General features: G+C 33.1%; 2 protein-coding genes and 3 pseudogenes across 5 annotated transcripts, besides 1 other annotated feature; 3 read left to right on the top strand and 2 right to left on the bottom strand.

Annotated features, from left to right (window-relative positions):
- Positions 1-13,444: part of a mobile genetic element that runs on past both edges of the window.
- On the top strand, positions 374-850 carry TVAGG3_1016370 (KilA, N-terminal/APSES-type HTH, DNA-binding family; the record flags this gene model as incomplete). Its single annotated transcript, XM_051254684.1, has 1 exon — positions 374-850. The coding sequence occupies one exon, from the start codon at positions 374-376 to the stop codon at positions 848-850; it is 477 nt and encodes a 158-aa protein (XP_051080258.1).
- Positions 1,093-1,898, top strand: TVAGG3_1016360 (annotated as a pseudogene). The gene has a single exon. A coding segment is annotated over exon 1 (806 nt).
- Positions 2,535-3,308, bottom strand: TVAGG3_1016350 (protein of unknown function, DUF4106 family; the record flags this gene model as incomplete). Its single annotated transcript, XM_051254683.1, has 1 exon — positions 2,535-3,308. A coding segment is annotated over one exon (774 nt), but the record flags the coding sequence as incomplete, so codon positions are not given.
- Positions 3,345-3,799, top strand: TVAGG3_1016340 (annotated as a pseudogene). The gene has a single exon. A coding segment is annotated over exon 1 (455 nt).
- TVAGG3_1016330 lies at positions 4,682-5,510 on the bottom strand (annotated as a pseudogene). Its single transcript has one exon. A coding segment is annotated over exon 1 (829 nt).

The following is a 13,444-nucleotide window of genomic DNA, read 5'->3' as shown; positions in this document are numbered from 1 at the left end:
GAACGTTGCAGTGAAGGCTTACTTTACATCGTTCAGAAACCGAAGGACTTCAATACAAAAAGATATAAGGTAGGAAGAACATATAATATAACTCAAAGATATGACTCTACAGTCAATAGAGTCAAGGTTGTGTTTGCTAATGATATGAGAGCTGCAGAAACAGAACTACTTGAAAAGTTTGAGAAAATGTATGGTGCTCCCATAAAAGGTAAAGAAACGTTTGAAGTAGATGAGATAGATAAAGCTATAAAATTATTTGACGAAGTTGCTGAAAAATACATGTAAAGCGTTTATTTTTGGTCTTTTGTGAAAGACAGAAAATAACGCTAATTTTTTTATAAAATATTTTTTTATTTTGTATGTAAAGACAGATATGTCAACAACCGAGAACACAACAACAGTTATAGTCCATGAAGCTATAAATGAAGAATATGAGTACATACAGTTTAACAAACAACTCCGTCTCATTCGTTCGGTCAAAGACGATATGTACCAGATGCAAAGTATTTTGACAGCATGTTTTGCTCCAGACACTAAACACGCAGACGACTGGTTCAAAAACCAAAGCACACAAGAACTTTTGAGTGAAGCACAGCGAGACCGACTTTTTTCTGAAAACAGTGAAGAACAGCGAGACCGACTTCCTTCGGGGTCGCCTAAAACTCATGAAAACAGTGAAATTTCTCTAGACCGACTTTTATCGGCCTTGCATAAAACACATGAAAATCGTAAAAATTTGCCAATAAATTTAAGAGGTTGGTATGTACATAGACTTCTTGTAAATGCTGTTGCAATGTGGGCTTCTCCTCGTTATGCATGGCATGTTTACATGATGTTAGATGAACTATAATTTTTAGGGCATGTGTCAAACCGTTGAGTTTTCACAAAATTTAAAAAATAACGTTTACCATGTAAAACGTTTATAAAATAACTGGGGTAGAAAAGAGGGTAGAAAGGAGGTTAGATCTAACCTTCTACCCTAAATTATATTTTTATTGAATTCAGCACAAAAATCATGAGTTTCCTTAAGACAGAAAAAATAAAGTTAGTTTTATTTTTATTTATTTTTTTATTTTGTATGTAAAGACAGATATGTCAACAACAGAGAACACAACAACAGTTATAGTCCATGAAGCTATAAATGAAGAATATGAGTACATACAGTATAACAAACAGTTACGTCTCATTCGTTCGGTCAAAGACGATATGTACCAAATGCAAAGTATTTTGAACGCTCTTCGTTCTACAAAGCAAGCATATCATTGGTTTGAAAACCAACAGACAAAAGAACTTTTAGAAGAATTTCCTCATATGTTTGCTACCCTCGGAAAACCGAGGGTAGAGATTCCGTACGAAAATCGTAAAAATTTGGCTCCTGGTTTGAGAGGATATTATGTTCATAGACTTTTAGTAAATGCCGTAGCAATGTGGGCTTCACCTCGTTATGCTTGTTATATTTTCATGATGTTAGATGAACTATATAAAGCAGAACGTGAAGAGATGGAAAACAAGCTTGAAGCAAAAGACAAAAGCATTCAGAAAAGAATACACGTTCGGTACCAAAAGGAAAGGAAAAGAACTATAAGTATATGATTTATACTGAAGAGATGGAAAATGAAGAAGACAGAGATATGGTTATGTTGCATTTAGTCAGAAGAAACAACAAAAGCTTTTACGACCTTGCTAAGATTTACAAATCTGACAGAAATTGGTTCTATCGCGAAAACTTACCGATTTCAATGACCCCAAATGAAGATGTGAAACAAATAGTTCAAGATACGTTACCTCAAACACACTATGATATGAAAGGTTGTACAATTCTTACCTTCAAAGAAGACTTACCGCTACTGAAGGAAAAAATAACAGAGTATTTTGACAACTTCAAACAAGTAGGGTAGATGAACTCTTTATTTTTACGCTTGACTTCAGATGGCTCAAGTAGCTCAATTAGGTAAATTGCCTCGTCAAATCCTTCTGGCATTCCGAGTCCTTCCTTCCAACAGGAAAAAATTTTCCTTCCGACAGGAAGAACTCTTCCATCCGACAGGAAAAAATTTTCCTTCCGACAGAAAAAAATTTTCCATCCGACAGGAAAAAATTTTCCATCCGACAGGAAAAATTTTTCCAGTTGTCCGTCCGTAAACCATTCAAATTTTCGAAAATTGAGAACTTTTTGGTCGAACTTCAGAAAAAAATTTTCCATCCGACAGGAAAAAATTTTCCATCCGACAGAAAAAAATTTTCCATCCGACAGGAAAAATTTTTCCATCCGACAGGAAAAAATTTTCCTTCCGACAGGAAGAACTCTTCCATCCGACAGGACACAAACGGATGACTGACGTTCCTCTTCCTGAATGCCTTCCAAAGCCAGAAGAACCGACAGCCCCAGCACCACAACAGACTTACTTACTAAGACTAAACACTTACATTTTTCAAGCTTGACTTTTTACAATTTGAACTTTGTTCGCGTAGATATGAATTCTGAAAGAAGTATGAGGGTCTTGTATGACTTTGTACTTCTCCCATAGTTCATGTCTGTCAAACTTACCTGCCATGGACTCTTTCATAAGTTCCATGAAATCGTCTTCGGACAATCCGGGGAAAAGTATAATGTCAGTAAGTATTCTTTTAACATCCTTACTTAAACTCTTTGCTGTCTGTACACAAATGACAACTGAGATGTTAAAGTGTCTGAGCTTCTTAAGAATTCGACACATATCTTGTTCTCTGTTCTTTAACAAAGGATGAGAGGCGAAATCATCTAAGATAAGAAGACATCTATGAGGGTAGGTCTTCCAATCGTAAGATTGCAATTTCTTCGAAATGTATTCTATCTCTTTCTGTTTGTTTCTGAAGTGTTTCTTCTCTAATATTCTCTGCATTTCCTCATTTGGGTCTTTAAACTTAGAATTTATATACTCATTTATAGCATTATACTTCAAAACTCTTCTTTGGTACTTCTTTATCCAATCTAACAACTCAGAGTCTTTTATACATACTAACTTAGACTTCTTTATAATATCTTTGAACGAATTGACGGTTTGGTCAAATTGACCAGAAGTACTACAAATGACAACTAACTCATAGAATGGGTTCTTCTCATCTAGTTCTTGTTGTTGTGCAGCCATTTTAAGATAAGTGAAAGTCTTACCCGACCCAGGTGGTGCAATTAGACCTGTTATACCATTCTGAGCAAATAAGAACTTGTCATGTATAGGCTTTATCTGAGCATTTTCTAACTTCCTCTTGTTCTTGTTTAAAACATTCTCAAATTTCTTGTCAATGTCAGCAAACTTTTTTTCTAACATATTTTTAGAAAAATTAAAATTTTTATCTTTTAGAAAATGTCTAGCGATTTCGCTATCTATATTCGAGACAAGCTTTTCGACAGCAAAACATCTGTCGACCATAAAATCTTACATAGTGTAAACAAGAAAGGTGAATTTGTTCTAAAGTTCTGTTTCTGGGAATATGACAAGAACCATAAAACATTAAGCAGAGAAGTCTTAAAATTTGTCAATGACAGACTTGTTGACAGAGATGACGCCTCTTGGAGAGATGAAGTCCAACAAAACTTCTTAGAATGCAAAGAAGACACATGCGCTGTTCTTGAAGATGAAATAAAAAACAGAATAGCAGATGAGCTATTAAGGACAAAGAACTTTTACATAAATATGGTTGCGCCAAATTTGACATAACTCCACCAGAAAAGAAGAAGAAAGAAAAGAAAGAAAAGAAAGTAGAAGAAGAGAAGAAAGAACCTGAACCAGTTCCAGAGAAAAAGAAATTTGACATGTAAAAATAAAATTTTATTTTTAGAACATTTCTGGGTCAATGTCAATGTTCTCTTCCTCTTTAGGAGCAAACACTGGCTTAGACTCTAAAATCTTTTTACCCAATTTACCTTGATTCTACAACTTTAGACTCATAATATTCATAGTCGTCTGCTTTCTTTGGTTCATAAGGTATAAACAAGTTTGTATGCTTTGCCTTCTTTAAGGTTTGAAAACCTTCTGTCAAAACTTTCTTTGACTGCTAACAAACCTTCTATGTCTAAGTTCTTCAAATTTCGCACCATTTTTAGTCCACAATAGCAAACTTAACTGGTTCGATGTTCCAAACTTTGCTGAATGAAGACTTTTCAAAATGGTAGAAGTAAACATTCAAATATGTGAATGGGTCTAGTTCTTCTTTAAGTCCTGACATGTACTTATTTACTGAGATGAATTTTGCCATCTTTTTCTATCGGATATAAAAAAAATATTTTTTTTAAAATTTACTCATAAAAATTTTTTCTTTGTATATACACACATTCTGTACGTCTAAAAGACTTTTGACATTTGCCAAGAATGTCGTTTAGACGCTGTCATATAACCATATTCTTGACAATATTGTTTATACGAATCGTACAATGACCTTTCATCTAAACACTCAAAGTCAGTTTCATCTATGAACAGTTCATATACACTCTTGTTTGCTTCTAACAATTGTTTGTCTCTCTTCGGTATGTGGAATTTGTCTTGGATATTTATGAAATATCTAATGTCATAAAAATATGAGAACAAGTGGTTGTAAAAGTCAGATGTCAAAGTTTCTGCTAAGTCGTCAAAAATATTCTGTATCTTGCATATGAGAATCTGACGTTCTGACAACTACATATCTTCTGTCAGAACTTTCTAACTTCATCGAACAGGATTGTTTGAAACCATAATGAAGTTTTGCAACATTTTCACAAACTCTTTGGTCTTTATATTTTCTTTCAACAACTCCAACTTTGTCTGTTATAAGACTCTTCAAAGCATCTGAGTTCAAAACTTTTGTTGTATCTATACTTTGAAGTTCATTGCAAACTATAAGTTTCATATTCTCTATTGAGGAGTTAAACTTGCCACAGATGTTTTCTAAGTTTGTCATATTCGGATTCGAATAGCCCTCTAATAGTTTGCATAAGATATCTGTAAAGAATGTGTTCTTACCAGTTCCTTGTTTTCCAATTATAATGAGAGCAGTTTCATTTTTAGCACTTGGATGTTGTAAGATGTTTGCAAACCAACATAAGATATACTCATAAACCTTTTCGTTTCCATTGCATATAATTTCTTTGACATGGTCTAACCAAGCTTCTATAACATTTTCTTTCCATTCTACTTGTTCGTATTTATATCCAGTGAAGATAGAATAGAAGTTTGGAGAAGGTGTATAGAACTTTATACCACGAACTGAAAAATCTTCTAACTTTGACAATAAGATATCCCAAGCATCTAACATCTTCATGCCAACTTGTACAACTTTTATTTTCTTAAGTTTCTGTCTACATTCTTGTTCTGAAACTTTTTTGCTTTAGGTTGTTAAAGACTACATCCCATTCTTTCATAACATAACATTCTGGGCAGAGTCAACATAAATGACTAAACGTTTCAAATTCTCGACTGCTTTGTTATAGTCTCTAAATGGACACATATTTCTGAATGCTTGGAAGTCATAAAATCTGAAACATCTATTCTGTACATTTTTATAAAAATAAAAAAGAATATTATTTTTTTATTCTGACTTTGTTGTTCCATTTGTTGCATTTGTTGTTCTTGAGCTATTTGTTGTTGAAGTTGTTCTTGTAATACAATACTTTCACCAGTTGCATCTTCCAATTCGAAACTTTCTGCCGTCATTGACAAATACATAGGACATAAAAGTTTTACAGGAACAAAGTTTGCGTCAACTAATGTCAACGTTATACTTGCCAAGTGTTTGAGTTCACTAAGGTTGAAAATTCTGCATTCGAATGAACAATAGGCAAACCAGCAGAGAAAGTATTGTTTATACGCATAAGTATCTTTTGGTCATAATAGTTTCTGTCGACATTCGAATAACACTTTGAACCTAAGTTTGAAACAATATATAAGATTGGTGTGCTTAATGTCAATGGAATAGACATTCCTTGTATGACACCTTTTCCTGTTATAGAAACTGTTGGTAGTAAAAACCAGAAATAAGTTTTGTATTATAGCTCATATCGTTATAGTAAACTCAGTCGGACATCCAAACATAATGAAACCTGCTCTAGTTGCAGCACATGTTACACCCGTACTTAAAGTATTAAATAAGTCAACAAAACCTGTTGGTGGTATATCTGAGTAAGTATCTTCAAAGGAGTATTTTTTACCATTCACAACAATAAAGTCTTCTGGTGTCAAAAGAGCAAAACAGGCTTTAGTCGTCATTGTTTTAAAGTTAGTTTACAATATCGTCCTTGAGGACTTTGTAAGTTTGTTGTTATAGAATTATATGACTCAGGTTTTTAGTCGTAATAGTATAAACCATTATATCTTCTGCCATTTATATATATTTAAAAGTTTTTCTGAAAGTGGAGAAGAACTTCATCTAAACTTTCACATGGCGTTTCTTGAAGTTCTCTGTCTAAGAAGTTCAAATATTTTGTAAAGACATAGAACTTTCCTTTGTCTACACGAACAAACAAAACAGGGTCTTTCATATCGTTCAAAAGTGTGTAAAGTCCTTTACATGAAATAAAGTCTATATTATTTTTCTTCAAACATCTTCAAGAAGTTTTGACATTTTTACTTAGCAAATAAATTTTAATGAAATGTTGTGGTCGTCAAATATTTTTATGACGTCTGGGAAACTATACTTTAAGTTCAACGTTTCACTCCTTTCATAACGTATATCTTGTCAATGACATTATATGAAACACCACAGCAACTAATGTCGGGTTCTATTTCTTTGATGTTTATATCGTCTGCCTCTGTCAAAAGTTTCAATAGTTCTTTCAAAACTTCATGAGGTGCAATGACATATGAGTTCACTTTTACAGGGTTGTGTTCGACCAAGTTTAACATTATACCTAAAGCTTGACAAATCTTCTCCTGAGTTTGAAGTTTGTCTTTCAGTTGTTGGTAGTCGTTTCGAATATCTGCAACAGAACTTAAGTCTCTGCTAACTTCAGGATATGTTTGGTTGTTCTTTTACAGGAACAATTGTTATACCATCTTCGTCTTCGTATGGTTTCCCACTTCAACATCTCTGTCTTTGACATTGACAACAACACTTTGACTGTTTGTTTGAGTTGGTGAATTTAACTTCACATCTGCCACCGCCATTAAACCTTTTGAAACACTCACGCTTCTATTTTTCGGAAATGACATTTTACTTAGAATAAAAAGATGGACGTATTCGAGTATCTCTTCGAATTGAAGCAGAACAAAGTTTACACACACAAACAATACAAATACATTGACAGAATAGTTCTTTATACAAACAATGGTAAATGTTATAGAATAGCATATTTGCTGAACCTAAATATTTCCATAAAGCAAAGAAAGTTGGTATAACTGAAATGGTGAAAGTTCTTGACGTTGACAAAAATATAACAACAAAAACTTACAGATATTTCTAAAGGTAAGTTTATCTTACAATATTATGTCAAAACTGGCGTACTGTCAATATTTGACGGAGAGAAGTCAGTTCAAGAACAACTTACTGACCTGCTGCCAAAATCTGCTCGATGGAAGCTGTCGTTATGCCAATCTGAGGAGCCCCAGCAGGTTTCATCGAACGAATCTTCAAAAGAGCATCTTCCGTGAAAAGTGCTATTGGTTTTGTAAACTTCTTTGCTCTCAGTTCATCTGGACCGTCTCTGTCCACCAGTATATTGTATTTGTACAGTACCAACAGTTGAAATACCACCCATTAAAGTCTTCTGAGTCAGCAAATGGAATGCCAAGCCAAAAGTTTGAACGGTCTCCATTTGTATATTGGAGTTTTTGACCTCCTGTATGAGTCCATACTTTCACATATGGCATAATAGAACTTTGCATTTCAGGGTTAATGGTTGTTGTGAAATTGTTGTTAAAGTTCATAGCATCTAATGTCAAGTTGTATGACCTCATATCCTCAACTGCTAGAATATTCTTCTCTTGGATAATATTTGCCATCTATGTTTATATGATATTTAATACCGGGGTTGTAGAAACAAGAATAGTCATTTATAGTTCGTCTGAACAGTACAAACATAGTATCTGCATGTTTCATTGCAGTTTAAAGCAATATCTGTTCTTGCACCTGTCAGCACTTTGGTTTCCAACTTCACCTGCAAAGTCTTTGACAGATATTTGGTGTATAGGGAACATAAGTGGAACTGCAATATATTTGGCAGCTAAAGCATTTGAAATATCTGGGTCCAACATATAGACTGCAAGTCTGCTTTCTATTCTCTTGCATTCAAACTTTCGCATGGTGAACTTAACTGGGTCCCAAGCAGTCCAGCAGCATTGAAATAATAGTTTACTTCATTGTTGAAGTTTGAGAAACCAAAGTCTAAGTCAACTTTGTCTTTGCAAAATTCGGCGAATGACGTTTGATTTGTTCCCTTTACGTCTGTAATAGTGAATGGGTCTTGTGTTGGTGCAATGACTAATATATTTTTGCTTGGGTAAGTTCAATAGAAATTTTCCTGCCCAGTTTGGCAAGTATCCTTAAAAACCTGAAGATGAGGAAAGATGACAAAGGAACTCTAAGTTTCAGTTTGACTTTTGGTTACTGCTGCTGCAGTTTGTCCAGAAAGGTTAACATAAACTCCTGGAACGTTAGGGTCAAGCTTCTTATTTTCTCAATATATTGCATACTGGTCTGTTTGTTCTCTAGCTTGTGTTGTACTGAGTTTCTTCAAGCGAACCATTCATAGTTTGCCCATGTTACTGTTTGAACTAAGTCAGAGTTAGAATATATCTTATATCCCATGAAAACTTCTGGAGCATATTGGTATCCGACATAGAAAATTCCATTGCAACCTTTCTTGTCAGACAACTTGGCAGAAGGTTTTATTTCAATGTCTTGTTCCACGTATAAGAATGAGTTGTCAATAGAAATAATATGAAACCTGTCGCAAGCAATATCTACTGTTGTTCATAACTTACAAAATTAGTTTCATGTCATAAAAGTTATAAGAAATGTTTTAGATGGACCTAAGTGAGAATTGTAGTGGTTAATTTAAAGGTGGTCTGATAAAGATATCGAAGCTTACTCAAACACAGCATGAAGCAGTTTCTAATACACATCTTACTAGTGGTGTTTCGGTTCGGTCGCCAGCGCTCTCATAGGGGTGCTGAGTTCAAAAAACGCACTACTTCAAATTATCAACAATACTCAATTGCAGCATGAAGCAGCTACTACTAGCTTGTATCTTACTGGTAGTGTTTTGGTCGTTGCTCTGGCACCAGTCATTCTCTCAGATTTTCAAAATTTTTTTCAACACTATCTTGTTTCGCTCTCAGAAAGCTATCCTACAAAGACATCGAAGCTTACTCAACACAGCATTGAAGCAGTTTTCTAATACACAATCTTTACTAGTGGTGTTTCGGTCGCCAGCGCTCTCATAGGGGTGCTGAATTTCAAAAAACCACTACTTCAAATTATTCAAGCAATACTCAATGCAGGCATGAAGGCAGCTACTACTTGCTGTAATCTTACTGGTAGTGTTTTGGTCGTTGGCTCTTGCAACACGTCTCTCAGATTTTCAAAATTTTTTTTCACACTATCTTGTTTCGCTCTCAAGAAAGCTATCCAGCATAAGACACGAAGCTTACTCAACACATGCAGCGAAGCATTGTTTCTAATACACAATCTTACTAGTGGTGTTTCGGTCGCCAGCGCTCTCAATAGGGGTGCTGATTGTCAAAAACCACTACTTGTCAAATTATTCAACAATACTCAATGCAGGCATGAAGCCAGCTACTACTGCTGTATCTTACTGGTGATTTTTGGTCGTTGGCTCTTGCACAGTCTCTCAGATTTCTCAAATTTTTTTCATAACTTATCTTGTTTTCGCTTCAGAAGCTATCTCTACAAAGACATCGAAGCTTACTCAACCACAGCATGAAGCAGTTTTCTAATACACAAAATCTTACTAGTGGTGTTTCGGTCGCCAAGCGCTCTCATGGGGTGCTGATTTCAAAAACCACTACTTTCAATTGATTCAACAATACTCAATGCAGCATGAAGCAGCTACAACTACTGCTGCTGTATCTTACTGGTAGTTGTTTTGGTCGTTGGCATCTATCCAACAGTCACTTCAGCAATTTTCAAAGAATTTTTTTCAAACTACTATCTTGTTCGATCATCTCAAGAAAGCTATCCTACAAAGACATCGAAAGCTTACTCAATCACCAGCATGAAGCAGTTTTAATACAACAATCTTACTAGTGGTGTTTTCGGTCCGCCAGCGCTCTCATAGGGGTGCAACCGAAATTCAATTGTTAATGATAATCATTCACAAATTGGAATCGAAGATCAGTATGAAATTTAAAAATAATAAATAAATTTTAATTATATTATTTTTAATTTTTTTAAATAAAATATACATATATAAATATATACATATATAAATATATACATATATAAATATACATAATATAAATATATACATATATAAATAAATATATACATATATAATATATACATATATAAATTATATATATACATATATAATATATACATATATAAATATATACATATATATAATACATATATAAATATATACATATCTAAATATTATTTACATATATGAATATATACATATATATAAATATATACATATATAAATTATACATATATAAATATATATATATATATAAATATATACATATATAAATATAATAATATTATATAATATACATATAAATATATACATATATAATATTAATATATAAATATATAACATATATATAATATATACATATATAAATATATAATATAAATATAACATTAATAAATATACATATATATAATATATATATATATATATGACATATAGTATCATATATAATATATACATATATAATATACATATATAAATTACATATATTAAATTACATATACATAAATATACATATATAAATATAGACATATATAAATATACATTATATATATATACATATATAAATATACATATATAAATATATTTATATATATAAATATATAAATAACAAAAATACAATCAAAAAAATAGTGTTTGGAAAATTTAAGGTTAAGTGTCACTTTTTCGTAAATTCTACCACACTCCCAGCAATTTGTAAAGATATAGTCTAACGGTTTTGTATCTGCTACTTTTGTTCTTTGTTTTTCAACCTGAAGCATTTAATATATGTAAAATATATGTTTTAAAATGGTATGCCATATAGCTTCTTGAATTTGTTAAGAAGTATTTGAACGTATTTTCCATCTGTATCTCTAGTGTTTACATAAGCATAGCCCGCCTTAGTAAAAATACTTGTAATTTCCTATAGTTTACGCCGGTATAAAAGTAGAAAGAGTCTTGTTCTTCGCTATAGTAGTAAAACTCAAACGTATGCTTGCCATAGTCTGTAATTTCAATTGTTTCATCTTCTAGTTCGTCGCAATTCGAATACAATATCTCCAAATTTGCCTTTGTTTCTATTGTTTTCAGACGAGTGACCCAAGTAAGTTTTCAAGTCTATTGTCGTTTCTTAATATGGTTTATATGGTCTACAAAAGGTAAATTGTTAGGATTCAGTAATAAAATGAGTTGCAATGACAACATGTTTAAGATAGTGTTTTCCACCCATCTTCATAATAGCATATCCGTTATTTCGCTCCCATTCGCTTAAAACTCTTTTTGTCTTTTTTGTTTCTACTTCAAATGACTCACAACAGTGAATTTCATATTTCTCATCTAACAAACAAGTTTCCCAACGGTCTTCTCCAACAAACTCAGCGTACATTTCAAATAAAATAAAAATGTCACTTTTTAAAAAATAAATTTTTACTTCATGCAATGTTTAACACATCGAAAGGCATGTCCATAAGACGTTCTTCTTCTAACCTCTCTAGTCTGTTTGGATAATTTGCACGTGCTGTTTCCAAAATCCATTTCGTAGGTCAGACCAGCCAGTTTGTCAATAGACTTTTTATGGTCTTCCCTTCCTATATTTAAAATTCTTCGAAACTCTCCAACCATATCTTTGCAACTCTGCTTTTATTCTAGCAGACTTTCTATCCATTCTATATGGGGCATTTTTATAAAAATAAAAAATTATTTTTCTTTACTTACATAACCCTGCTGCCATATAGTCTTTGACGCCAAACCCATACAGCTAATGAAGGTTGACTTGGTTTATTTCCAAACTAAACTTTGGTTTTGGTTTACTTCAGTTTTTTGGTTTTTCTTCTTCTATCGGTTTTTCGTCACTTTTCGTTTCCTCTGACTTTACCTCACCTGCAGGAACAGTTGGTGTGTCAACATCTTCATAAATATCATATGCCATTTGTTTTTGTTTTCCTTTCAACTTTTGTGTGTTGTTGTAAAGTTTAGAATATTTCGACTCTAAGTCATATGAGATGTTCTATAATGAAACTGTTGGTCAGTGAAGTAAACTTTTCCATCTGTTGTCTCGAAAGCTCCTTCAGACTTCAATATTTTATTTGTGAGAGTCTGTTTCTTTTTTTGAGATACTTTGCCGTTCCATTTTTATGAAAAGTGACTTTGTAGTTAGGGTTTGTAATTTCCAGACCTGCACTTTCTATTATTGAATTTTTCTCTTCATCTGTAAGTTCTTTGACAGATTTTGACAATGGTTCTGAACTTTTTGTTTGTGGGTGTCAAATCTACGTTTCAACTTCTTCGGTCATTTCATCTCAGTAAAAATTTTAGTTTGGTTTGTTTTCAAACTTGGTTGTTTGTTTTTTTTAAGTCGGTCTAAAACTTCCTGAGGTATAGGAAGAACTTGACAAACGTGGTGTAACTGCTGGAAGCCGCAAATCCATCTTGAACCATTTGTCTTCAATGCTGTATTTTCATTTCATCTCAGTAAAAAAATTTACATTCCCCACGTTTGAGGCGGTTGAGGTTGGTTATGTTTAACCCATTGTTGTGCATGGTTATATCCTCTGTTAAAGAATCTTTCACCTTGGTCCATATAGTGTCTGCTTGTTTATAGTAGTCATTTGCTTTGTTATAATAGTTTCCTGCTTGTTCTCCTACATTGTCCATCCATCTTGAACTTTCTCTTGTTTCAGGATTTGGAATAAGATTTTGTTGCATCTCGTGCTAACATCCCAACCTTTCTGTACAGTTTGTATAATAGGTTGTGCTTTCTCTTAAGAACCTAATGTACTCAAAATCTTCCTTCCAACCCAAATACACCTCTGGCTATTGTTCCCACTGCGGGCAAAATCTGGATGCAACTCCTGCTAATGCGCCAAATAAACCCATTTCTTATAGGAAAAAAATGACGAATCCAAACAAGGACCCTATGTTTCTAAAGCGACAAAGAAAGCCCTCATTGTAAAAATCTTAGTTCAACACCAAATGCTTGGTTTATGGATATCTTGGAAAACATTCCGAGGTATAGAGAAGATGGACCACATACTGGTTAATATTTGTTGGTCAACAACACAAGAATACTGTGAAGCC

The sequence above is a fragment of the Trichomonas vaginalis genome, chromosome I (assembly GCF_026262505.1).
Source record: "Trichomonas vaginalis G3 chromosome I, whole genome shotgun sequence".
In the NCBI taxonomy this organism is placed as follows: Eukaryota; Parabasalia; order Trichomonadida; family Trichomonadidae; genus Trichomonas; species Trichomonas vaginalis.
This window is presented reverse-complemented; position numbering and strand designations above follow the sequence as displayed.